Source organism: Carlito syrichta, unplaced genomic scaffold (genome assembly GCF_000164805.1).
Source record: "Carlito syrichta isolate Samal-C Ts95f unplaced genomic scaffold, Tarsius_syrichta-2.0.1 Scaffold315331, whole genome shotgun sequence".
Classification (NCBI taxonomy): domain Eukaryota; kingdom Metazoa; phylum Chordata; class Mammalia; order Primates; family Tarsiidae; genus Carlito; species Carlito syrichta.
Genome location: NW_007259427.1, coordinates 506542 through 534195, shown reverse-complemented (window position 1 = coordinate 534195; position 27654 = coordinate 506542). Strand labels below are relative to the sequence as shown.

Here is a 27654-nt window from a genome sequence, read left to right as displayed (position 1 = left end):
TTTCCACTGCTTAAAACAGTTTTTGAACTTGCCAGTTTTGCTCCCTTTAATGCTTCTGCCGTTTTTTGTTTTGCCTCTTCCACATTGGCAGAATATTTCCCTTTGAGGGCTTTTTCCGTCTGGGGAAAGAAAATGTCACTTGGGGCGAGATCAAGAGAATAGGGAGCATGGGGCATAGGAGTCATGCCGTTTTTGGTCAGAAACTGCTGGACATTCAGCCCGGTGTTGGCAGGTGTGCTCGTAAATCGCTCGTCATGCAACGGGAGAAAAGCTCATTGAAGCCTCTCGCAGCCTCTCGCAACAGTGCTCGCTGGTACACTGATGTAGATGGGTTTCTAGAACACTTACCTAGCAGGAGAAGTCTATACAATAAGGGACCCACCCTCCAAAAAATATTCCGGTTCTTTTTGGTTGAGGTCCCCCTCATATAGCTTAGGTATAGAAAGCTGTACCCTCTAAGTTTGTGTAAGTACACTCTATAATGTTGACACAATGATAAAATCACCTAATAATGCATTCCCCTCCTCCCCTGTCGTTAAGTGATGTATGACTGTATCTGGGTGTTTATGCTGTACTGGCTATTGTTCTAAGCACTATCCATATATTAACTTATCCAGTCTTTACAACTCAATAAGCTGGGTGCTCTTTTCCCTGTTTCACAGAGGAAACAGAGAACAAGTAGGCTGCTCGGGGGCTTAAGGTAGTAGCAAGCTGGGTTTGATGCTTTTTGCCATTTGACTTCAGCATTATTAATGTAAAGGACCAGAGACATCTCACTGTCCTTCTCAAAGCTGGAAGGAGACCTGTAAGTGTCTATGGGATTAGGGTAAGGAAAACAAATTAGAAAGTATTAGGAAAGATACTCCATGTTAAATTAGTTGAAACTTCAAAATCTCTTTAGGGTTTCCAATGAGAAAATTGTGCTTGCTTCCACGAACATAAACTTTTAAATATCAGGTTTACTCATGAAATAAGAATATACAGATCCTGATCTAGACTTTTAAATGATGATTTCCTAGAATTGATTCCCTATTAAAATTTTGTTTGTTTGAGTAGGTAATAAAAGCAAACCATTTTTGTTGTCTGATCATACAGTAATTTTCTTTTTTAAAATTTTATTTGTTATTTTTAATTTTAAAGATGTGAGGTACAGTTCAGGATTCATTATACAAGTGCTCATCGCACAGGTAAAATTTGGGCCTCACTTTGGTCCCCACTTTGCTTGGTTTGAGATCAGGTACCCTTATTGATGTTGTGTGGACCCCCCCCCCAGTGTCCCGCTACTGCCAATTCCTTTCTTAAGTATTATGGTAAATGTTCAGAGTCTGCTTATGAGTGAAGTAGTTTTCTTTTTCTTTTCTTTTTTTTGAGTTGGAGTCTCCTCTGTCTCCCAGGCTGGAGTGCAGGGGCACGCTCATGGCCACCCCAGCGTCGACCTGCTGGGCTCCGACGATCCTTCCGCCTCGGCCTTCCAAGTAGCCAGAACTACAGGCGCGTGCTACCACACCTGGCTCATTTTAAATTTTTATTGTAGAAACGAGGTCTCGCCAAATTGCCCAGGCTAGTCTTGAACTTGCGGGCTCAGGCAATCTTGCCTCGGCCTCCCAGAGTACTGGGATTACAGGCTGAGCCACCAAGCCTGGCCGTGAAGTAATTTTCAACAGTTGAAGTTTTTTTTTTTTTGAGTCAGGGTCTCACTCTGTCATCCAGGTGAGAGTGCAATGGCATGATCATGGCTTACCAGTAACCTTGACCTCCTGGGCTCAGGTGATCCTTCCATCTCAGCCTCCTGAGTAGCTGGGACTACAGGCTCATGCCACCACACCTGGCTAATTTTTAAATTTTTTGTGGAAACAGGGTCTTGCTATGTTTCCTAGGCTGATCTGGAGCTCCTGAGCCCAAGCAGTTCTCCTGTCTTGGCCTTCCAGAGTGCTGGAATTATAGGTGTGAGCCACTGCACCTGGCCTGAAGTTATTTTTTAAAAAACGAAAAGCTCTTTTCATAAAAAATATATTACAAAATTTCTTGTGATAAAATGAAAGGATTTCAAATTCAGTTGGACTTTCTAACTTAAGGTGTTTTAGAATAATGACAAAGCTTTAATTGGTAGAAAACATATGAATTGTTTGAGCAGTCACCTTGCAGCTCGATTTTATGCTGCTAAAATCATGTGTCACTGGCAAATAGGGAAAAATAAAAAGGTTGGTTTTTTTGTTTGTTTTTTTTTTGACTCAGGGTCTCACTCTGTTGCCCAGACTGGAGTGCAATGGCGTGATCATAGTTCGCCGCAACCTCAAACTCCTGGACTGAAGTGATCCTCTTGTCTCAGCCTCCCAAGCAGCTGGGACTAGCCGTGTATTAACATGCCTGGCTAATTTTTTCTGATTTTATTTATTTATTTTTTAGAGACAGTCTCTCTGTGTTGCACAGACTGGTATATAAAGATTTCAATTGCTTGGAATCTTGCTCACTAGGAGATTTTGCACTCCCCCACTTCTAACCTGTTGTGTTCTGTTCTGTGTAGCTTGCTGTGTGGTACCTTAAACCTTAAACATAAAGTCTTCCAACAATTCCACAGACTCATCTACCATAATGGACAGTAGTGCATTCTACAGTTGTCTGAAGTAGACTACCAGGGGGTGGAGCACTTCCCTTGTCATAGGTGACACAACTACATAGTAGTATGTGCATGAGCTACTTGCTGACAAGGACCAGATGAAGTTGCTTGCAATGGAGGTAACTGGCCCAGAGGCTCTGACTTTTTCTGGGTTTTCCTAGCTGCCCCAACGCATAAGGGAAACTTTATCTGAGAATACCCAGGTAAGGAAGCTCTGCCTTATGCCTAGAAAGAAAATTTTTATGAACTTTGGAGAGAGATTTTGTAATAGACATTTATGAACACTTATCTCATGCAAAGCAAGCCAAATATGAAAATCATGGTTTTGATACAAGTCCTAGAATGGGAAAGAAATTTTTTTTGTGTAAGATATGTCATGATAAGCCTAGGTTATACTGCAATAACAACTTGAAATTGCCAGCACCTTAAAGCAGCAAAATTGCTTTTTCATTCAATCTACATGACCATCACAGGTTAGTAAGGGGGCTTTGTTCATAGTATTTCATACTATGCAATCTGGCGGATGGAGACTCTATCTCAGCATATGCTACTTCAATCACAAAAGCGGGGGAAAGAGAACATGTTGAGTCATACACTGACTTTTAAAGCTTTTCAAAATTTATATTTCACTGGCCAAAGTAAGTTGGGTGGCTAAGTCTGCATTCAACAGAGGAGGTATATATAGTTTAATTATCCTTCAGGGCGGGGCAGTGAATATTTGTGAACAGTAATAGAGCTACCACTTGCAAGTTATAGTCCCAACATTTAAAATGAAATGTAGTAATGTTGTCGAACAGCTGTATAGGATTGTATCTAAAGTGCTCAAGAAACAAAAATTTTATACAGAGTTATTTTAACAAGATATGTTGAAATCGAAGCAGAATTAATCTTTCTATATTATTTTTTAGTCTGGAATTTCTTTTTCATTTTGTCATATTTTATCCATTGTAGTAACCTATGAAGCTTTAATTCTCATGCCTGCAAGAAAGATTTTTTCTGCTTTTCCAAACTCTTTAAAAAATTTTTTAGCCGGGCTCGGTGGCTCAGCCTGTAATCCCAGTGCTTTGGGAGGCTGAGGTGAGTGGATTACCTGAGCCTGCAGGTTCAAGACCCGCCCTGGCAACTTGGCGAGACCTCATCTCTACAATAAATCAAAAATTAGCCGAGCGTGGTAGCGCGCACCTGTAGTTCCAGCTACTTGGAAGGTTGAGGTGGAAGGTTTGCCTGAGCCCAGCAGGTGGAGGGAGCAGTGGCCAGGAGCGGCCACTGCACTCCAGTCTGGGTGACAGAGTGAAACTCCAACTAAAAAAAAAAAAAAAAAGAAAAAAATTTTTAAATTAAATCTAAAATCATGTCATAATTTATCAGTGTGATATTGTCTGTGTACATTGTGATATTTTATCTTGTCTTGACTATTTCTGGGCACAGGAGCAATGGGTCTTAACATGGTATTATAAAAATATTTTGATTAATGACTGCTAGATGTCATCTTCACATATCAGTTTTTAAAAAATGATTTTTCTTCATTGTATAACAAAAATACTAAAAGATTTCCAAATATTTTTCTGGATTCTTAAGATGGAACATTGAATACATGCTTCTCACTTTTGTTCCCTCTTGAAAACATACAAACTATAGTGTGTGGTTAGCTTTCAGAATGGGCCTAAATGATTCTTACCTACTAGTATTTGCCATTGTATTGTCCCCTCCCACACTGATATAATAAGAAGTATATGTGTAACCAATAGGATGATGTGGAAATGACAGCATCTGGTTCAGATATGAGTGCTGTGCCTCAAGACACATATGATAAAATGCTAAAGAAAAGCAAAGGAATAAAGTACACATAAATCAGGGGATGATCATTATCTCAGGATAGTGGCAGCAGGGGAATGCTAGTGGAGAAAGGCATAGGGGTTAGTTAACATTCTGTTCATCTGGGGAGTGGGTACTTGGAGTGTTCATTTTATTTTTTAAAGCTGAATATTCAGTTTTTGTATACTTGATATATTTCAAGATAAAAATAAATTTTTGAGTTAATCTATTAAGACAATCTGTGTCTTTTAAAAAAATTTTTATTTGAAATTTGTGGAGTATAATTCAGGATTAGGTATATAAGTGGTTGTTGTATAGTTAAATTTTGGGCATCCCTTTGGTCCCCACTTCACCTGGTTTGAGATCAGGTACCCTTATTGATGTTGTGTGCCCCCCTCCACCTCCTCTGTGTCTTTTTTAATTGTGTCTTTTTTAGTTGTCTAGTAGGTATGGGGTCTTTACTTTGGACTTAAAGAATAAAGTTTAGCAAATCTAGGTCTTGACTCAGCCACTACTAACTTACAGAATGACCTTAGAAGTCACTTAGCCAGTTTAAACTCATCTGTAAAACAATTTGTGTTAGAAATTACTAGAAGACCCTTAAGATCCCTTCTGCATCTAAAAGACTGTTGAAAAGCTGAGCTGGGCTCGGTGGCTCAGCCCGTAATCCCGCACCTTTGGGAGGCTGAGGTGAGTGGATTGCCTGAGCCTGCGGGTTCGAGACCCGCCTGGGCAGGCGAGACCTCATCTCTGCAGTAAATCAAAAAATCAGTAGGGCATGGTAGCACACGCCTGTAATTCCGGCTACTCGGAAGGTTGAGGCGGAAGGATCGCCGGAGCCCAGCAGGTCGAGGCTGCGGTGGCCGGGAGCGGCCACTGCACTCCAGTCTGGGTGACAGAGTGAGACTCCAACTCAAAAAAAAAACCAAAAACTGATAGAACACTAGGAAGCCATACCCACCCATGCTTGGAATAGTAGAGTGCATGTAAACTAGTGAACTAAATGTGCGGAAGGTGATTTTGAAAAGTTTCTTTTGGGTGAGGGAATTTAAGCTCTTAATTTTGCTTACAGTTTTAAGTCACAGTCTCTAGAATGAAACTTAAGGCAACATTTTGTATATGATAAGAATGTTCTGGCCCTGAACCACTCTTGTGCTTGAGCCCACTCCTAATTATATGGAGCATACTACCATTTTTGTCTACTAAATCTCTCTCTACTTTTTTTTTTTTGATTTGGAGTCTCACTCTTTCGCCCAGACTGGAGTGCAGTGGCATGCTCACAGCCACCGCAGCCTTGACCTGCTGGGCTCAGATGATCCTTCCACCCCAGCCTTTCAAGTAGCTGGAACTAGAGTCATGTGCCACCAGCCCAGCTGATTTTTTTTTATTTATTGTAGAGATGAAATCTTGCCAAGTTGCCCAGGCTGGTCTTGAACCCATGGGCTCAGGCAGTCCTCTCACCTTGGGCTCTCAGAGTGCTGGGATTATAGGCATGAGCCACTGTGCCCGGCCACTTTTTTTTTTTTTAAAGAATGTTCTTCTTGGCCGGGCTCGTTGGTTCAGCCTGTAATCCCGCGCTTTGGGAGGCTGAGGTAAGTGGATTGCCTGAGCCCGCGGGTTCAAGACCCGCCTGGGCAACTTGGCGAGACCTCATCTCTACAATAAATCAAAAAATTAGCCAGGCATGGTAGCACGTGCCTGTAATTCTGGCTAATTGGAAGGCTGAAGCGGAAGGATCGCTGGAGCCCAGCAGGTTGAGGCTGTGGTGGCTGGGAGCGGCTACTGCACTCCAGTCTGGGTGACAGAGTGAGACTCCAACTCAAAAAAAAAAAAAAAAGAATGTTCTTCCTTTTTGATTTTTTTTTTTTTTGTATTGGGAGTTGGGTAAACATGTAGGGACTAAGGGTCTTTTGTGTATAGTAAAAAATTATATTCTTCCTTTTCCTCTGTAATCTGTATTAATTAAGGATGTTCTCCATAAATATGTATATACAGAGGGTGCCCAAAAGGTATACACATTTTACGAAAGGAAAAAACTGTATTAAAAGATGAATACAAGTCATGTTTGACTTCTGCAATTACAAGAGATGCTCAAAGCATCTCATCAGCATCCGACACTTCTGATCACGATGAATTAAAAGTAATACATAGATAACATCTCTTAAAATGTGCATACTTTTTTTAGGGTATAACAAGTATTAAAAGGAGAGAGGAAAGTCATGAAGTTTTGAAAAATGAGCACATTGTATTGGTGGTAGTCTTGTAATACACTTTTTAAGTTATCTGTAAAATTCCAGTTTATCATTTTTCTGTTGTACAATTTATATTGCTTATTTAAGCTAAAAAATATGTTATTAACAATAGCACTGTGGGTATGAATCCAAACATTACGAAATGTAGCGTCAGGAGAAATGTATTTATATGATTGCTCTAGAATCTAGAACAAATTTTACTAAGGGTGTGTTTACCCATCAGCCTCCTCTTCTCTCTCCCCACAGAGATTATTCTTGACAGAAGTATTTTTAAAGAAAAATCTTTACAATGGCCTCGGCAGTACTTAGTTCTGTACCTACAACTGCTTCTCGTTTTGCCCTGTTACAAGTGGATAGTGGCAGTGGTTCTGATTCTGAACCTGGAAAAGGCAAAGGTCGGAATGCTGGAAAGTCTCAAAATTTGGGAAGTAAATCAACTACAAATGAGAAAAAAAGAGAGAAAAGAAGAAAAAAGAAGGAACAACAACAGAGTGAAGCAAATGAGGTAACAATTATCATTATTTGTGTTGTCTGTTTTGCCAGTGGACTGACTATATCATGAGGACAGGTGCTGTCTTTTTCACTCACATATCCATAGTACGTGGTTGATTGGTACTCAGTATTACTTGAGTGACTAGGTATAAATTTGTGTGTATTTAAAGTCAAATGTAATGAACATTTAAAAAATGTTTCAGCCAGGCACAGTGGCTCATGCCTGTAATCTCAGCACTTTGGGAGGTGGAAGTAAGAGGATTGCCAGAGCCCAGGAGTTCAAGACCAGCCTGGGCAACTTGGCAAAACCTTGTCTCTACAAAAAATAAAAAAATTAGCTAGATCTGTGGTGCACACCTGTAGTTCCAGCTACTTGAAGGGCTAAGGTGGAAGTTCTGACTGTGGAAGTTTGTATGTTCATTTTCAAAAGTTTAAAAGAGGGAAGTCTTAAATGAAAGCAAAGGTCATTTTTAGATATAACTAGAGATATAGCCAATGAATATTTTATGTGTTTTCTGTATATGTATGTAAGCTTATATAAATATATATCTATATATTCATGTTTTACTTCAATGAAAATGGGATTATATAATAGGCCATTTTATAACTGACTTTTAAAAAATGTAGTCATGAGCAGTTTTCCAGCTAGTAAATACAGATCTACATTATTTTAAATGAATCCGTGATATTTAATACATAGTTGTTTCATATTCTATTTATTGAACTCTTATACACGCATTTAGATTATTTCCCCCTTTTTTTTTTACTGTTATAGGCAAAGCTATGGCTAGCTTTGAACATACCATTTTCCCATATTTGATGATCATCTTTTTCTTCAGAGTATTAAGTACATGACAAGCCCTTCTTCCCTAGACATTCTTAGCATGAGTTATATGACCAACATTTAATATGCCCATTTGTTTTGAAAAGAAATGCTGAAATGCAACTCTAGCATGTTTTTTGGTTTGCTTTAATAGAAAAAGCAGTTGGGCATATAAGGACCTTTCTCAGTATCATTTAATGAGAGAAGTAGTAAAAGTGGTTTTTTCCCCCCTATATTCTTTCTCTCTTTCTTTTTTTCTTTCTTTTCTTTTCTTTTTTTTTATTTTAGTGAAGATGAGGTCTTGCTATGTTGACTAGGCTGGTCTGGAACTCCTGGGCTCAAGCAGTCCTTTTGCCTTGGCCTCCCAAAGTCCTGGGGTTACAGGCGTGAGCCACTGTGTGACCCAAGACTTAGAAAAAGCCTTTTCAGTTTGTTTCCACCACCACTGCTTTCTAAATACTCTTTAAAATGCTTGCCACACAGATAGTAACTTTATTTATTTTTTATTTTTATTTATTTATTTTTAGTCAGTTTCAGCCAGGCAGGAGTGCAGTTGTACGATCACAGCTCACTATAGCCTTGACCTCTTGGACTCAGGAGATCCTGCTGTCTCAGCCTCTTGAGTAGCTGGGACTGCAGGTGTGCACCACCACACCTGGCTTAATTTTTTATTTTTTGTAGAGACAAGGTCTTGATATGTTGCCCAGGCTGGTTTCGAACTCCTGGGCTCAAGCAGTCCTTCTGCCTTGGCCTCCTAAAATGCTGGGGTAACAGATAGGAGCTCCCACACCCAGCTGTAACTTTAAAGAAAAGACATTTTCCTCATTGGATGATAACCTTTCTGAAGTACAGTCTTTCAGAACTTTTGATTGCCCACTATTTTCTTTGTGGAATTACAGATGAGGTGAGGGAAACAGAAAATAAGGTAATATTGGAGAATACATTAGAGAATAAGGAAATGTATAACTGAGAGTGTGCATGAAGGATCCTCCCCTTCCACTCCAGCTACTTGTAGTTCAATCAGTCTTCACTTTCTGTGAAGTAAAGCAGCAGTCTCCCTGCTAAGGCTCCCATTTTCAGCAACATCTCCTTCTATATGCCCTTTTAGCCAAAACCAGCTACTTAATACTGTAGGTGGTGTTTGTACCTTATTAATTCCCTTATGTAGACAATGTTACAGTTAAACATTTTAATTCTCAATTTAAAGCCACTTTATTAGTTTCCTAGGGCTGCCATAGCAAAATATCAAAAACTGGGCAGCTTATAACAACATAAATTTATCTTATTAGAGTTCCAGAGCCTAGAAGTTCAAATCAAGGTGTCAACAGGGCCATTCCCCCTCTGGGACCCTGAACAGAATCTTTCCATGCTTCTTCCTAGCTTCTGAGTGGTAGTTCCTTGGCTTGTAGCTTCATCACTCCGGTCTCTGCCTATGTTGTTATATGGCATTCTCTGTGTATCTTTTTCTTCACCTCTTCCTGAAGGACACCAGTCATATTGGATTAAGACCCATTCTTATTCAGTATGACCTCATCTTAACTTGAACACATCTATAAAGACCCTGTTTCCAAATAAGGTCACATTCACAGACACTGGGGGTTAGGGATTCAACATATCTTTGGGAGGATACAATTTGCACTTAAAATATGTAAGGAGGCAGCTTTAGGCTCAACTTAATTTAACAAATTCAATCCATAACAGCCTCTCAGTATTTTTCTCTCATGTTTCAACTACTTTGTCTCATATTATTCTTACTGTTGAGAGTGGTTGACCTGTACTCCATTTTAGTTTATTGTGTTACTTTGTGGACTAGGCCCTGTATTTTTCAAGACTAGCAAAGTAGTTGCCATAGTTGCTTAGGTGATCTCTTACTATTTAAACTTTTAAATTTGTAAGATTTTTAAAACTGTATTGTTTTGTATTTTAAAACCACACTTGTTTTACTGTTTTCTACTCCTATAAACTTATCTTTAGTAAAGAATCATTAAAGTGGTGCCATAATAGAGTACAACACATTTTCACTTAATCATTTCATCTATAGCTCTACCAACATTAATTAATTCAAATGTTGGGAAAATTAACATTTTATGAGGATTACAATACACACAAAGAGTGACTTTATTTTAGTTGTGTGAGTTAGCATAATGAGCTTTTGGTTTACAAGTATAAAATTGCAATTGGTTTTTTAAATTCAAAAAAATTGTTAGTGTCCCAGGATTGGTAAACTGAATTGAATAACTTCTTTTTGTTTTATAGCTCAGGAATCTTGCCTTTAAGAAAATTCCTCAGAAATCCTCCCATGCCACTTGTAATGCTCAACATGATCTTTCATTGTCAAACCCAGTACAAAAGGATTCACGAGGAGAAAATTGGCAAGAGTGGAGACAAAGAGATGAGCAGGTACAGTTAAGTAAATAAAAATCATTTTGCTTTGTTTTTCAATGAATTTATGGGCTTATAAGATGGCAGTGCCTCTGAATCCATGTCACCACTGTTCTGATGAGCAGTTTGTATTGGAATAATTCATGTGTTTGGTACTTTTAATAAGAGGTTCTGTTTTTGATCTACTAGAAAAGCGGATTGATACATTTATTGTTTATGTTCATTTTGGCAATACAATGTAGTTATTTTGTGGTTTTATAAATCATCTCCTTTTTACAAATGAGGGAGAAATAGGGAAAGTAGAGGAACAGTATTATTTCAAGTAAAAAAATTCACATTTGTAGGGCCAGAGGTCTCTTGTTAAAAAACCCAGTGACAGTTTTACTTCCAAAAGAAAGACATTGAGGGTAGATTTTTCCTTTTCAACCTTGATGTAAAATCGTTTATGTCATTCATTTATTCCTTTAATCTATTTATGTGACATTTTGTTCTTCTATGACTCTATTAAGTATCATTAATAACAACAAAATAAAGTAGACCACTTATTAACTTAACATAAACTATGCTAACTATAACATTTTCTTTAGGTTTTTGCAGTGCCTCAGGCTGACCATTACAAGTATCAGTTTTTACTCTCAAACCGTGTAGTGATGCCGCTCAAAAGGCATTTCCAGGCACTGGTATCCTGGATAAATCATCTTACTGTTTCTAAGGGTTATTTATATTTTCCTTATATAGTGTTCATTATGGCAGATTCTTGTTTACAAGTATTAATGTTGTAACGATCTACTTGTTTAGACAATATTAGACATATAGAATTTACCAGTGTCTTCACCAGAGAGGATTTATCCCAGTGGCCCAAAGGGCAGTGGAAAACAAGTGAAGGAAAACCACTCAAAGTTGCATCAAAACCAATTCCATGTACTATGAAAACTTGAGCACAGATATCTGATTACCTTTCCTTCTGTTCCCACAAATTGCTGTCAAGATGACCAGGAAATAGCTGACTTGGCCCTGACCTTATATAAGATTGCCATTCAAGGCCCAGGAATTTCTGATGGCTATATACTATATACTGTGGGTCACTTAGGAAGAAGTGGAACCTTATTTGGAGTCTCATTTGGAAGAAAATAATCAAGGGCATGGACGTAGAGTAGATCTTGGGATAATTACAGTGAGGGGTGAGGAAAAGATGAGGGCAAGCCTTGAAACGAATGGATTGTATACCACTTGGAATCCATTTTACTATGAGGAGTAATATATTTCAAAAGTAGCTACATTTACAGGGATTAGGCAATGACTATACTAGGCAAGTAGCATGCAGTGTGGTATGGTAAGTGTCCTCCCCGACATATTAGAGAAGCAGCGTTATGAGAAATGTCAGGTATGGAGAGCTGAGCCAGACAAAAAACTTGGCGTGGAAACCTTATCTGCTATGTGGCTGCTTATTTCAAACACAAAAGAGAAATTGTGTTAAGACAAAGTTTCCTACTCCTAAAACATTATGTTGATAATGCATATTTATATCAGCTAAGCCTCAGCATAAAATCTGAGAGCTAGAATTAAACAGCAGATGGACAGTAGAGAAGCATTCACTCCACCTATTTATGAGTAAACATCGGTTCTTGGTTGATCTCATGTCAACTAAAGTGAAGATTCTGCTACATGAAAAGAAGATTGTACTTAGTGTCCAGAGTGAAAACATACTTTGAAAAAGATTTGCTATAGGCAACAAAAGTTAATTCTATTTTTTTTGGTTTTTTTGAGTTAGGGTCTCTATCACCCAGACCCGAGCTCAGTGGCACGATCATGGCTTACTGCAACCTGGAGCTCCCAGGCTCAAGCAGTCCTTCCATCTCATGAAATTGACATGATACATTGAAACAGTAAACTGAAATCCAATAGAGGCATAATTAAGACCCCTGAAACAAACAACACAGGCAGGTATTAAATATTATGTTGGTAAAAATTTCCCTGAACTTAAGACTTGAATCTAAGTTTGAAAGAACTGAAACCAACTTTAAGCCTTTTAAAAATTAGTTTTTAATTTTATGAATGAGGAATAAGGAAATAATAATATAGATATATGTACGGTTTGGACATGGTGGGTGGCTCATGCCTATAATCCCAGCAATTTGGGAGGTTGAGGCAGAAGGATTGCTTGAGCCCAGGAGTTTGAGACCAACCTCATCACTACAAAAAAAAAAATATATATATATATATATATGCTGTGCATGGTGGCACATGCTTCTAGTCCCAGCTGCTTAGGAGGCTAAGGTGGATTGCCTGAGTTGAGGAAGTTGAGACTGAGGTGAGCCGTGATCATGCCACTGCATTCCAGCCTGGGCAACAGACTGGGCAACAGGCTGGAGTGAGTCAGGATCTCACTGTGTGGCTCAGGCTAGAGTACAGTGGTACAAGCACACCTCACCACAACCTTGACCTCTTGGACTCAAGCCATCCTTCCACCACAGCTGGGATTACAGATGTGTACTACCACACCTGTACTTAAAAATTTTTTTTTGTGGAAACAAGATCTGACTGTGTTGCCCAGGTTGGACTTGAACTCATGGCTCCAAGGAATTCTCTTACCTCAGCCTCCCAAAGTGTTGGGATTATAGGCATGAGCCACTGTGTCTGGCCCCAGGATGGCTACTTTAAATGTCTGAACTGAAATGTTAGGACCAAGAACTCCACATCTAGCCAAGATATCATTTGTGTGAATGCAAAAGAAATACTCTCTCAGACATACAGTAAATGAGAAAGCATACCACCATTAACCTTTCTGCAAATTTTTCTGAGTTGTGCTCCTACCAGTTTAAATTTAAGTAATGAGCACAACAATTGAAAACATCAGTGGTTTGCATTTAACCTAGTTTAGTAAAGAATTAACTCTAATTAGTGATTGTAGATATGGTTGTTAAAAAAAACAGCATATGTGAATAATTTGTGTGAAATGAAGCCCCTGCTTATGAATACAATAAAATAGGAAATAGGTCAGAGGAATTAATAGATACTTCAAATTTTTCATATTGATAACAAAATACATAGTTCCAAGTGTAGTTTTTAAAGTTTAAAGAGAGCTACTTATACATAGACTTTTCATTCTGTGGGGGCATAATCGCTTGAAGAGAAAAATAATTGGATCATACTGCAGAAGATATAAAGGAAAGGAAATTGCAAGGAAGTTTGTGAAATAAAGTATAGAAAATGACAATAGACACTTTGTTCTATCATAAATATAAATAGTTGAACTTATCCATTAAAAGACAAAGACCAATTGGGATGAATTATCTGAACCACAGTTTGATTTTTTTTTTTTTTTTTTGAGTCAGAGTCTCACTCTGTCACCCAGGCTGGAGTGCAGTGACACACTCAGGGCCACCTCAGTCTCTACCTGCTGGGCTCAGGTGATCCTTCTGCCTCAATCTTCCAAGTAGCTGGAACTATAGGCACGCACCACCACACCTGGCTAATTTTTTGATTTATTGTAGAGATGAGGTCTCACCAAGTTGCCCAGGCTGGTCTTGAACCCGTGAGCTCAGAGAATCCTCTCACCTCAGCCTCCCAGAGTGCTGGGATTATAGGCGTGAGCCACTGCACCCCACCCACATTTTGATCTTAACTCTTATTTTTTTCCTTAACATTAAAATTTGTGTGGGCCAGGTGTAGTGGCTTATGCCTGTAATCCCAGCACTCCCATAGGCTGAGACAGGAGAATCACTTGAGGCCAGGAGTTCAAGACCAGCCTAGGCAACAAAACAAGACATTGTCTCTAGAAAAAAAAAATTGCCTTGTGTGGTGGTACGCATCTGTAGCCCCAGCTTCTTGGGAGGCTAAGGCAGGAGGACCATTTGAACCCAGGAGTTTGAGGCCACAGTGATCTGTGATTGTGCCACTGCACTCCAGCCTAAGCAACAGAGTAAACCCTGTCTCACAAAAACAAATAAATAAATACAACACAATTTGTATATATTGGCCCTGAAAGATGGGTTTAGTCTATTTGAGATATGGTATATTTTGCTGAGAAATGCTGGCAAAACTAGTAGAAATTGTAGCGAAGATCTTTACTACATTATTAGTGCCTTTTTTTTTTTTTTTTGAGTTGGAGTCTCACTCTGTTGCCCAGGCTGGAGTGCAGTGGCATGCTTACCGCCACCCCAGCGTCGACCTGCTGGGCTCAGGCGATTCTTCTGCCTCAGCCTTCCAAGTAGCCAGAACTACAGATGCACACTACCATGCCCAGCTAATTCTTAAAAAAATTTTATTGTAGAGACAAGGTCTCACCATGTTGCCCAGGCTGGTCTCGAACCCGCGGGCTCAGGCAATATTCTCTCGCCTTGGCCTCCCAAAGTGCTGGGATTACAGATTTGAGCCACTGCACCTGGCCTTATTAGTATCTTTAAAGAAATGTTTTTTTAATCTCATTTGTCATTTCATAAGCTTGTATCTAACTCAGTATACTTCATTGAAGAAAAGTAGTCTTATATTCCCTGCCCATTTCTTTGCATAGATGTATGCATCAAAAGATATATATGTTTCACACTTAAAATGGGTGAGTTTTAAGTGGTGTACAAAATGTAATGTGGACTATAACTCAGTAATGAAGTTTTTAAAAAGATGTGTAGGTAGGCCCTGGCTTTGATTTGATTGTTTTCGTAATTTTTACTATTTAATATTGACTCAAGATCAAGAGACATTGTTCACCAACAGCTCTTGCCTGTGAATAAATCTCTGTGTAGATATTATTCGGGTCTAGTCTATTTTATTCATCATGCATTGATATTATTGATTCCACTGTACCTTTTTTTTTTAAAGTTTCCTTAATGGCACAAAAATAACTGAATAGAAAAATCTCTTCTCATGGGTTTTCGGTGATAAGCAGACCAGATTTTTTTGGTGTATTTCTTCCTCTTATTGTACTGAATCAAACTCCACACATCATTGGTTTTTTCCAACTCTGAAGTGCAGTGTCTGTTAGCATGTACACAGTAGCAATTGCTCTCTCAGTATTCTCCAGTTCATTTGATAAAGGATTTGGCCAATAGCTTGTTCCAGTTTTGATTGTGAGCGTTGATAATTTGTCATTAACTTCATGGCTGGTATAAGAAGTCCCTTGGCAATAGCTTGACTTTTACCTGGTTTCCCTGTAAGGAGTGCAAATGCAAATAAATATTCTGTTGGGCTCTTTTGCAACAAAATTAATTACTTTTGGGCTGGAAAGCACTGCTTGATACTCACTTGGGCAGGATTCACACAACTCACTGGGATTTGTTCGAAAATGAAACAAAAACTGCAAGTCTTCAGGCCACTGGTCTGACCAAGTTTTATAGCAGGTAGTTAGGAGCAAACAGATGAATGACTCATCAAATGAAAATTTTAAATATTCATTATCTTAATTTTCTTTTAATAATTTTCCTTTTGAGCTGCTTATGTGATATCACTCTTGTCTATGTTCACTATTTTGGAGTCCTGCTAGTTTAAAAATTTATGGTGTTTTTATAAGTTGCATTATTTACAGTTCTGTTTTCATTACCACTTTTAATCCTTTAGTGAATCTTTGAAATATTTTTATTACTTGGAGATATAATACAGCATACAACGAAAACACAGACTTTTAAATGTAAACAGCACTCAAAAGACTTAAAAACACATTAGCTGAGGTGAACTGAGCGTGATAAGTTATGTGAACAGATACGTGTAGCTTTTGTAGAACCCTGACAACCTTTAAAATCACAATGTTCGGTAAGACCATTAGATTTCTGGGAAGATTAGTGAAAAATATGTTGTGTATACTTTGAAAATCACTGAATTAGGGGACCATAATGCACTATTGCTATTTTGGCTAATCAGCTGGCTGCAAGTGTTAGAGGTCTTCAGAATGGTGTTCTGTGTTGTTTTATAATAACTGTCTTTCCATGTTGCCTATGAGAAATAAAGATTAAGTCTTCATTTTGAAGTTGTTTTGTTTGGATTTAAATGGGTAAAACTGTTAGAGTACTTAGACTTACAAATTAATTTTTAAAAATTTTACTACCAAAATATTCACTGTCCTTTGGGTTTTTCATTGGTTCTTCATACTCTTTAACTGATCATAAACGGTTGAGCTATAGGTTTGCTTAAATAGAAAAAAATGTTTTACTACTAGATGGGGAGTAGGAGGCAATGAAGGAAGTCAAGAGGAAGGGGATCTGAAGTATTCCATCTTGGGCACATGTAAGTATCTTGAATTCTGTAGGCATTTTAGTGCCTACTGTTTCCTCTTTTTCTTCCTTTCCTCCTGCTCCCATAAATACAAAGAAAGTAACAAGAAATTTTGAATCTCCAAACTTGAATGTTAAGTACTTTTTTAAAAAGTATGATTTTGTTTGCATTTTATTGCCTGGAGCCTGTCTTGTAGGCCCGGTTTGTCTCTGTCTTTCCCAGTCTCTGTCCCTGTCTCTCTCCCTCTCCCTTTCCCTCTCCCTCTCTACCTCTCTCTCTCTCTCCTGATTAATTAGATTGTTAACTATATTTATACCAGTCTTATGATAGAAAATTAAGGTATGTTTCCAGAATTTCAAATCATGTTTCCTTTCTCTTCCTGAAGTGTTAGTCTTGTTTTCTCTCTTATGTAGGGTCAGAAATCTTAGATTCATTTGTCTGTCATACTTCATATTTAGTCAGTGTCCTAAAACTGCATCAGTCTCTTCTAAGATATACCCTTCTTTATTTTCTGCATTGCTACTTTTTGGTCCAGGTACCTATATGCTGTCTGAGATTACAGTGACTTAGTCAAACACATTGATTCTAGGTTCTCATTCTTTTAACATTTCAGTTTATGTCTTAAAAATTATTTTTTATCAGCATTCCTCTTTCATCTGCCCTAAATCCCTACTTTTTAGTGAGTGTCTAGGACATAAGTAGAAAATCTTATTTTCTACTATTCTCTAACACAAGGGAGGGAGACTTTAATTTATTTAGTACTGCTCTTATGCTAGGCAGACACCATGCTAGGTACTTCACGTATATCACAACATAAAATCCTTAAAACTACCTTGTATGGTTGGTATTCACGTTTGCTTTTTATATGTCCCAAGATTAACAGAAGTAATAGAACTTGTCCAAAGTCACAGCTAGCATGGGTGGAATAGGAATTTAAATTATCCATTTCTGTGCTCTCCCAAAACTAGTATTTTTTCCCCCCACATCTCTCTCTTGTATTATTAAAAATTCACTTTTTATCAGGGTGGCTTTCCTTAGTATCCCATTATATATCTATTCTTTTTTTTTTTTTTTTTTTGCATCAGGTTCTCACTCTGTCACACAGCTTATTTTTGGACTATCAGTCAGACTATGTACTAACTTATTTTTGGAATATCAGTCAGAATATGTGACATATGGGAAATAATATTAAATGCCAGCAATATGGATTAAATGTTTAGTGGTAAATTGAATCAGCTTTATTCTGAAAAAACTATAGTTTTGTTATTTTTTTCTATGTTAGGATGACAGTATACTATCCTTTAATTATAGTGAAACATTTTGTATTCAGTTTGTTTTGTGTTCAGGTGAAGACATTGATGTAAACTTCCTTTTTTGTGTAACACTAACATGAATCCAACTCTTGATTTTTTTTTTTTTTTACTTTGTGACTGTCATTTTCAGATGCCAATTTATATAATAAATGTGTATAATAAATCTATAAGGTTAATTTAGTACACTTTGCTGCTCATTACTAATTTGGATTAAGTTAATGCAATTGTTTTTCTGTCATTCCATTAAAAAGTATGTACAATTTACCCTGGGATTAATCTGATGATCTAGTCCTATATATTTTTTTTTTTTAAGTGAGAAAGCAGAATTTATTGAGAGGACAGAAAAGCCCCCTCAGTGGGAGGGGACCCGGGGGGTTGCCCCCATATACTTTTATTTGCCATCTTAATTCTTTTTTTTTTTTTTTTTTTGAGTTGGAGTCTCACTCTGTTGCCCAGACTGGAGTGCAGTGGCCGCGCCCGGCAGCCTCGACCTGCTGGGCTCCGGCGATTCTTCTGCCTCAGCCTTCCAAGTAGCTGGAACTACAGGCGCATACTACCACACCCGGCTAATTTTTTGTTTTATTGTAGAGATGAGGTCTCACCAAGTTGCCCAGGCGGGTCTCGAACCCGCGGGTTCAGGCAATCCACTCACCTCAGCCTCCCAAGGCACGGGATTATAGGCTGAGCCATCAAGCCCGGTGCCATCTTAATTCTAATTGTACAAGGGAACCCCAAAAAACCTGGAATTTATTTATAAAAAATTATATATCTTACATGCTTAAACTTCAGTCACCTTCAAAGTACTCTTCATTTGATGCAATACACTTATTGAGATGCTTTTTCCATTGTTCAAAAGTTTTTGAACTTGTCGATTTTGATGTCCTCTGGAGCTTCTGCTGTTTTTTGTTTCATCTCTTGCACATCAGCAAAACATATTTCCCTTTGAGGACTTTTTTCATCAAGGGAAAAAAAAAAAAAAGTCACAGGGTGAGATGGGGTGAATAGGGAGGGTGGGGCACAGGGATTATGCTGTTTTGGGTCAAAAAGTGCTGAACACTCAGTGTGATGTGGGCAGGTATGCTGGTAAATCACTGGTCATGAAATGGGGAAATGCGATTAAGGAATCTCCAAAAAAATGTACTGAAGCTGCAGCCTCTCAAAACAACGCTAACTGGTACACTGATGCCAATGGGTTTCTAGAACACTTACCTAGTAGGAGAAGCCTGTACTACAAGGAGACCACCCTCCAAAAAGATAATTCCAGGGTTTTTTAGGTTCTGCCTCATATTTTTCTGAGTTAGAGTGATGTTTTTCTGTGTAAACATTTCCTCTTTTCATTGTCTCAACATAGGATTAGATGATATGCTTTCAAAGGGATGACTTTGGTTAGTGATGAAAATTGTAGTTTAATGTATCCAGTGTTAACATTTTTCTAGTTTTTAAGGTATCTCTTTGAAACAGATGGCTTCTTTTTGCAGTTGGTTTCTGTTTTAGTATAGGTTTTTTGGGTTTTTTTAATCATTAAGGAACAGAAACATTTCATAGTAACTTAGGCAAAAAATAATTTATTTGAAGGTTACTGAGTGATTCACAGATTGGAATTAAAAGCTAAACAATTCAGCCTTGGGAAAGATGGAGAAACTAAGGAATTTTGGGACACTCAGAGACCTGAGCTAGTAGATGTCACTTTTCAAGGGCTCTATCATCAGATGCTTTGTCTTTGTTATTAAAGTTTAATTCCTGGGAGAGCAAAAAAAAAAATGAATCACTTGACCCTACCTTTTGCTGTTGGTAATGGTAGCTTGGGTGTTTGTGTAGGTATGGTGGTGGGTAGTATATGGGATTATATGATTATATGGGATTATATGATGTCCTGCAGGAATCATGGGACTTTGGAATGAAGTATAGTTATTCAAAGGAATAAAGGGATTCTGGACAGACAGAAACAAGTGTCCACTAAATCTATGCTTTTGTTATCCAGTGGACATAGATACATACATGTATGCAAATCCAGGATGTTTATTCCTGTCATGTTACAACTGTCTTATACACGGCTGCAAACACTCTGTCACCAGTAATGAACAGTCCAAAGTCCCATCCAACTATTGCAACATTCTGTTCGGCAATTAGGAAAAGTAAGTCTTGTAGAGATTAATTTGATTGGAAGGTGGTGGAAACTAGATTGTCAGAAGTTACAGTGATATTGAGTGGTGAAAAAGAAGAACCAATGGATATAGGTAACAAATTAAAGAACTATTTTATTATAGTATTAGATGACTTAAAGGTAAGACAACCATATAGTTTATCATTTTGAGAATAAAAGAATCCACTATAATTAATTCTGTAACATCTGGCGCATACCAGTACATTTGACAGCCTTATTTAGAAGTTCTGTACCTATGGATTTTTCTATATTTAGGAAATGGTATATTATGTTTATTGAGTTGTTTTTAGTATTCTTATATTTTTGAGTATTAATCACTCTTAAATTTTTGGTGTCCTAAAGTGAGTATTATCTTTGACATTTATTTGTAAGATTCTTTTTTTTTTTTGAGTTGGAGTCTCACTCGGTTGCCCAGACTGGAGTGCAGCGGCCGCTCCCGGCCACCGCAGCCTCGACCTGCTGGGCTCCGGCGATCCTTCCGCCTCAGCCTTCCGAGTAGCTGGAATTACAGGCATGTGCTACCACGCCCGGCTGATTTTTTGATTTATTGTAGAGATGAGGTCTCGCTGCCCAGGTGGGTCTCGAACCCGCGGACTCAGGCAATCCACTCACCTCAGCCTCCCAAAGGCGCGGGATTACAGGCTGAGCCACCGAGCCCGGCTAAGATTCTTTTATTAAAGTAAAAAGTAAGGTTTATCTCCTATATAACAGATAATTAGCAATGAAGGAGGCAAATAGAAATCTCAGAGTTGGAAGTTTGTGTTTTGGTATCTTTTATAAAATACATGCTTCCCTAGTTTGGCATGATTAGGTAACTTCCGAGAATCTATGTTGTTTTTTAATGTATTTGTTTTCTTTTGATCTGTATATGGTCAAGTGTCTTGGTTATTGTGCTAATGTTGTATAATGCTATCATCTGTTTATTGTGAAACTTTTTTTTAGCTGACATCTGAAATGTTTGAAGCAGATCTTGAGAAGGCATTGTTGCTGAGTAAATTAGAATATGAAGAGCACAAAAAGGTATTTATACATGCATTGATTTAGATATTTTAGAAGTTTAAATGAACAAAGGTTAGGACCACCCTTCCAGAGTTTTACATAAAAGTTACTTTTAAAGTTTGTCCAAAAAATTCATCATTGTAACAGAATATTATCAAGAAGTTTGTCATAGGATCCTTTCTCAAGTTTTGAGAGACAACAGAAACATGGACTAAGCTTTGTCTGGTGACTTGGAATGTTTAGATAAGGAGTTTCTCTACTCAAGATGAAGGGAAGAGAGGGAATGAAATTCACACCAGATGGTAATTTACCTTAATTTAAAATGAACATAGAAAATAAGTAAATTTAAAATTTTAATATGGATACGGTGGTACAGTGACATCCCATTAAAAGGTCCTTTGCCACAGATACATTACAATTAACTAAAATAAATGAGAGGCCATTTATGATATTTTGGCCTTGTAATTTCAGCTTTTGTCACTGGGCTTTGATTTTAGGCTCTATGTTGAAAGGCATTCTATAGCTTGTGACTGTGGGAGCATTTAAGTAAAAAACAGTGTTGGTTTCCAGTCTCTGTTATTTTTTGGGTTTTTTTTCTCAGTTGGTGTCTAAAGTGCAGTCACATGATCATGTCTACCTTAGCCTTGACCCGGGCCAGGCAATTCTTCCTAGTAGCTGGAACTACAGATACACACCACCATGCCCATCTAACTTTTTAATTTGTTGTAGAGACAAGGCCTCTCCAAGTTGCCCAGACTGGTCTCAAACCCCTGAGCTGAGGCTGTCCTCTTGCCTCTGCTTCCCAAAGTGCTGGGATTACAGACATGAGCCACCATGCCTGCCCAATTTCTATATTGTTTGAGCATTGGTTATCTTCATATCATTTAAAGTTTTCATTCATACCATTTATTAAGATTTTTTTTGGTTCACAAAATTTATTCAATTTCTGATTACTCACTGGTCGATCAGAATGGTCCACTGGTCATCTTTAAGGCTTTTGGACATGTCACTGCCCATCAGTGTCTTCAAGATGAAAAGAAGAGAAAAATTAAAATTCATAGCAGACAATTTTGCTATTTATTGTTCAAAGGGAAAGGATAAAAGTTGCTAATAAAGTAAATTGTACACTGTATGTATTAGTTTCATTTCCATATCCTGATTCCTGTTATCCCAAATAATCAAGAATAATTGCATGTTATTGTTACATGTCCATTTAGACACAAAGCAGACAATTACAGAAACAGATACAGCTAGCTTTACTGTTATTAAATGGACTTTGAGGTTGTACTGGAACAGTTGTGTTGTCTTGCTTAGTTAGGAGATAAAAAATTAACAAATGCAATATTACACAATAGTGATTTACTGTTGTTAGATGTATGTCTAGATTCTAAAACTAGAAGGATTACTGTATCCTTAGAGGGAGAGTAGAGTAAATGGTGTTGATAAAATGCCATATCCCTAGCCGATTTTCTTTCTTTCTTTTTTTTTTTTTTTTTTGAGTTGGAGTCTCACTCGGTCGCCCAGACTGGAGTGCAGTGGCCACTCCTGGCTACCGCAGCCTCACCTACTGGGCTCCGGCGATCCTTCTGCCTCAGCCTTCCGAGTAGCCGGAATTACAGGCATGCACTACCACGCCCAGCTGATTTTTTGATTTATCAGTAGAGATGAGGTCTTGCCGCCCAGGCAGGTCTCGAGCCCTTGGGCTCAGGCAATCCACTCACCTCAGCCTCCCAAAGGCGCAGGATTACAGGCTGAGCCACCAAGCCCAGCTTCCCTAGCCGATTTTCTTGGCATAGTCATAGGTGTAGTACCCAAAAGCATTAGTTTTATCAGATAATAATGATTCTAAGAGAATGGAAGAACTTCTTTTGTATGCAGTAGCTAGTTTGATGTGATTACATTGATCTAGTCATTGAATTTTAAGTCAATATTCCAGTAAAATAATTATAGTTATTTTAGCCTAAGTATTTTTCTAATAGATAATTAAAGTTTGGGATGGCATTTTTTTATTCCTATCACTCATTGACCAAATATTTATTGAATAGCCAAAATGTGCTAAACTTACAATACAAAGATACGGTCCCAACCCTTCAGTGTGGTAGAGGGAGGCATCCATACAGTTATATAGTTTTGAGAGAGCTATGTATGTTTTCAATGCAGTAGGAATTCAGAAGAATAGAAGACTTTTCAATGCCTTTGATGGGGATGGGTTTTTAAAGAGAGCCTTATTAGATGTATTAGACGTTCACAAGGTAGACAAGAAGAAGAAGGCATTCTTAAGGAAGGAATACCAAGTATATAGGATGTGTACATGTGAAAGAATATAGCACATTTGGAAAACTGTAATTTAGGGAGCTTGAACTGATGGAGACACAACCAGAAGGATAGCATATAAAGAATCTCATGTCCTAGGCTAAGGAGATTAGATTTTATACATCTGTTGACAGAAAGCTATTGAATACTTCTAACTTTTAGATTGATTTTGGGTTTTCATTTTAGAAACTCATGCTGCAGCACTTTAGAAGATGGATTGAAGGGCTAAAATTAGAGACTGTTGCAGTGTCCAAGCAAAAGAAGATAGGAATGACAGAATATATAAAGATGAGATAATAGATTTAAGAGATTGTTAGGAGATACATTCAACAAAAACTAGTACCTAATTTGGATATAAATTATGTAGGAAAGCAGGTAAAGATACTCTGAAGTATTAGCTTAGACAGTTTAGACAGTTATGTAGATGGTAGTGGTATAACATAGTTCTTAATAAAGGATCAAGTGGGGAAAGCAAGTTGGTGGATAGAAGGATATAACACATTTAGTGTGGAGATGCTTATTGAAATTCCAGTTGAGTTGTCTGTACAGGCAGAAATCATTAGTGTATAGGTAGAATTTTAAACTTTGAGATTGAAGAACAGTGGGTATAAAGCATTACAATAGGTTAAGAATAGGGTAATGTAGGCTGAGGAGTTTGAGCCCAGGAGTTTGAGACCAGCCTAGGCAACATAGCAAGACCTTATCTCTACAAAAAAAAAAGAAAGAAAAAAATAAGCCAGGAATGGTGACATGCACTTGTTGTCTCGGTTACTCAGGAGGCTGAGGCAAAATGATCGCCTGAGCCTAGAAGGTTGAGGCTGTGGTATGTTGTGATGATACTCCTGCACTCCAGTCTGGGTGACACAGTGAGACCCTGACTCAAAAAAAATAAAGAATAAGATAATGTGAACAGCAGGTACATTTTTAAGAAGGTTGAGAAAAGAAGCCAGAAAAGGAAACTTAGAAGTAGTCAGAAATGTGTTAAGAAAACTAAGAGATGTTTGAAAAAAGAGTGTCTTTTGGATTTGGCAATTAAGAGGTGGTTGACCTTCGTTTTAGTGTCAGAGAGCCACAGGAAACCAGATTTCAGTATGGTAAGAAAGGAAATTGCCTGTAAATTATTGTCAGGTTTGATTTTGAAAGGAAGAAGAAGGTGGCAACTAGCCAGGAGTTATAAACCAAGATATATATTTTTTGTTTTTATTTTAATGTTTAACATGCAAGAGATTGTGTATTTAGATAGGTATCCTTTTTATACAATTTGGCTATCCTAAATTTTAATTTTTAAAAACTTGCCTTTTATCTTTAAATAATAAAACTTTTAAAGAAACCTATTGCCTACTGGTGAGTTGATTTTACAGTTTGTAAAGTGCATTTAATTATTGTTGGTAATTCTTTTTAGGAGTATGAAAATGCTGAAATTGCTTCAACTCAGTCAAAAGTTATAAATAAAAAAGATAAAAGAAAGAATCATCAGGGAAAAGACAAACCTCTTACAGTATCACTAAAAGATTTTCAATCTGAAGGTAATACATGTACAATATTATACTAGAAGAACTATTGTTTTTTTTCCTTGCCTTTCCAGCTCCCTTAGGTGTGACGTTATTCTGTCTTTTTATATGTAAGTTGTAAATACTTACCTTTCTAATGTTTAAAAATAAGCAAAAATTGTTAATATTTCATTGAGAATGTAAAAATGTAAATCTGTGACCTTAGTCTGTCTTGTACTGCTGTAACAGAATACCTGAGACTGGTTAATATATAATGAACGGAACTTATTTCTCACAGTTTTAGAGGCTGGGAAGTTCAATATCAAGGTGATAGCATCTGGTGAGGGCCTTCTTGCTGTGCCATCACATGGCAAGAGTGAAGGCAAGAGGGTAAGAACACAAGAAAGAACCAAACTCACCCATTTATAACCAGTCTCACTTATGAGGGTGGAGCCCTTATGGCCTAATTACTTGTTAAAGATCCCACCCCTTAGTACTGTTACAATGGTAATTAAATTTTAGCATGAGTTTTGGAAGGAACAGGCATTCAGATCATAGGTAGCAATCTTTGGAAATAAACTAAAATCATTTGGTTTTTTTTAAAAAGTAATTCAAAATCAGTCATTAAAATCCCATGTAACTTCAGTAAGAGTTTGTGTTTTTGTATCTCTGAGTTTGTTTCTTTTCTAAAATGTACAGAAAATAAAAATTGCCATTTGTTATTTCTGAGTCATCTTGAAACATATAATTGTTATATATGAAGTGATTCGGCATATACAGGCCAGTAGTAGTATCTTCAGATTTCAATTATTATTGGTCAATCTCTTCACGATATCTGGAATTATATCTTAGAAAATTAAAATATGAATTTTAGAATGTGACTTACTACTAGGAAACTGTTTATAATATCATCCATATTTTTTATCAAACAGAGAAGACAGGTGGATTATACCATCCACTAAACTGTTGAAGACAGATCACAAAGCACCTTATTATTATTATTTTTTTTTTGAGTTGGAGTCTCACTCTGTCACCCAGACTGGAGTGCAGTGGCCGCTCCCTGCCACCGCAGCCTCGACCTTCTGGGCTCCAGCAATCCTTCCGCCTCAGCCTTCCAAGTAGCTGGAATTACAGGCGCGCACTACCACATCCGGCTAATTTTTGATTTATTGTAGAGATGAGGTCTCGCCGAGTTGCCCAGGTGGGTCTCGAACCCACGGGCTCAGGCAATCCACTCACCTCGGCCTCCCAAAGCGTTGGAATTAAAGGCTAAACCACCGAGCCCGGCTAAGCACCTTATCTTTAATGTACTAAATGGTAAATGGTAAAAGCTATGCTGTGCAATATGGTACCCACTATTCACGTGTGGCAGTTTAAATATAAATTAGTTAAAATGAAAATGTAGTTCCTTAATTGCATTAGCCACATTTTAAGTGCTCAGTAGCCACATGTGACTAATAGCTTCTGTATTAGCCCAGGTTTGGAACATTACTGTCATTATGGAAAATTTTACTTAACAACTGTGTCTATATCAGTTAGAATAGTTCCTGACCAAATAAACAGTTATTTGTTCGTTGACAGAGCAATTCATTTGATTCATATGAATTTAGCCTTAGTACTTTTGACATTCTGTGAGAATAAATAATACCATAGCAATAATTTCAAAAAATGAAAAAACTAAGCAGTTTCAGAAACAAGCCTTTGTGTGAAATTAGGAATACATTTAGAACATTATATTCCTTTTCTTTGAGGGTCAAGAATGTTTTTACTATAGTCTACCTATGATCAAGTTGCTTTGCTTTGGGATTAAAAGAATACATGCATGCTAAAATAAAATTTCCAAGTTCAGTAAGAAAGATATCACATAATAAATGTATTTCATTAAAAACTAGACAAAAGCATGAAAAGAATGGTTTTAAAAACTCCTATTTTTTATTTCTTAAATAGTATATAAATGTACTAGCTGAATTGAAAAAAAATCTGTGATTTCATTATAGAAAAACTACACAACTTTTGCAAGTCGTAATTAAAACAGTTGTGATTCTTCCTTAGGTTCTGAAATCATGTTTTATGCTAAATAGAACATGCCAGAAGAATGATTGTATAACCTACCAGGATTTGGTAGTTTGATCTGAACCTTATGATTTTGGCATTTTCTGTGTTTATGGACTCTATTCTGATTAAGAGATGCTTTAGAGACCTGGACCAGGTTTTAGATTTTCAGTCATAAGAAAGCTATTCTATTATTTTATTCCTCGAGAATGGAAAATTTCTGCTGTACACAAGAAGTATTTTAAAGTATTAGATGTTCTAATCATCTCTAATTAAAATAAGAATACTTACTTGCTGTTTGTACTTTGGATTCAACCTTGTACCTGTGTAGATTTCCCTTGTTTTCCTTTCTTCATTCTACTCTTACTTTCTGTGAGAAAGTGTGTTGCTTTGTTGTTTCTAAGTCAATGATTTGTTTCATGTAAATATATTTGCTATGAGTTCTTTTTTATAGATTTATCCTATAAGTATACATTTTTGGATTTTTTTCATAGTATTATGAAATTACTATGATGTATATTTTAAAAATACAATAGCTAATAGTTTTAGAGGATATAAATTATTCTACTTTTTATTTCATTACATAAAAAGTCATCTGAACATTTTTTGCAGTTATAATAACCTATAATTTGATTTTGGACATATTTGTTTCCTCCTGACTTGCTTCTTCTACCCCTTAAATTATGAGAAACCAAAAAACTAAATTATATGGAACTCACATACTTAAAATGTAATAAC

General features: G+C 37.3%; 1 protein-coding gene across 3 annotated transcripts in view; it reads left to right on the top strand.

Annotated features, from left to right (window-relative positions):
- GKAP1 (G kinase anchoring protein 1) overlaps positions 1–27654 on the top strand; it is a 74174-nt gene that overhangs the window by 5993 nt on the left and 40527 nt on the right. For 2 of the 3 annotated variants that reach the window (XM_008072542.1, XM_008072540.1), the window contains exons 2-5: positions 6931–7189; positions 10256–10399; positions 21005–21082; positions 24777–24900. In XM_008072542.1, coding sequence (XP_008070733.1) covers positions 6974–7189; positions 10256–10399; positions 21005–21082; positions 24777–24900 — 562 coding nt within the window. In that variant the 5' untranslated portion in view covers positions 6931–6973. The remainder of the gene's footprint in view (positions 1–6930; positions 7190–10255; positions 10400–21004; positions 21083–24776; positions 24901–27654) is intronic. The other variant, XM_008072541.1, reaches the window with a different exon arrangement.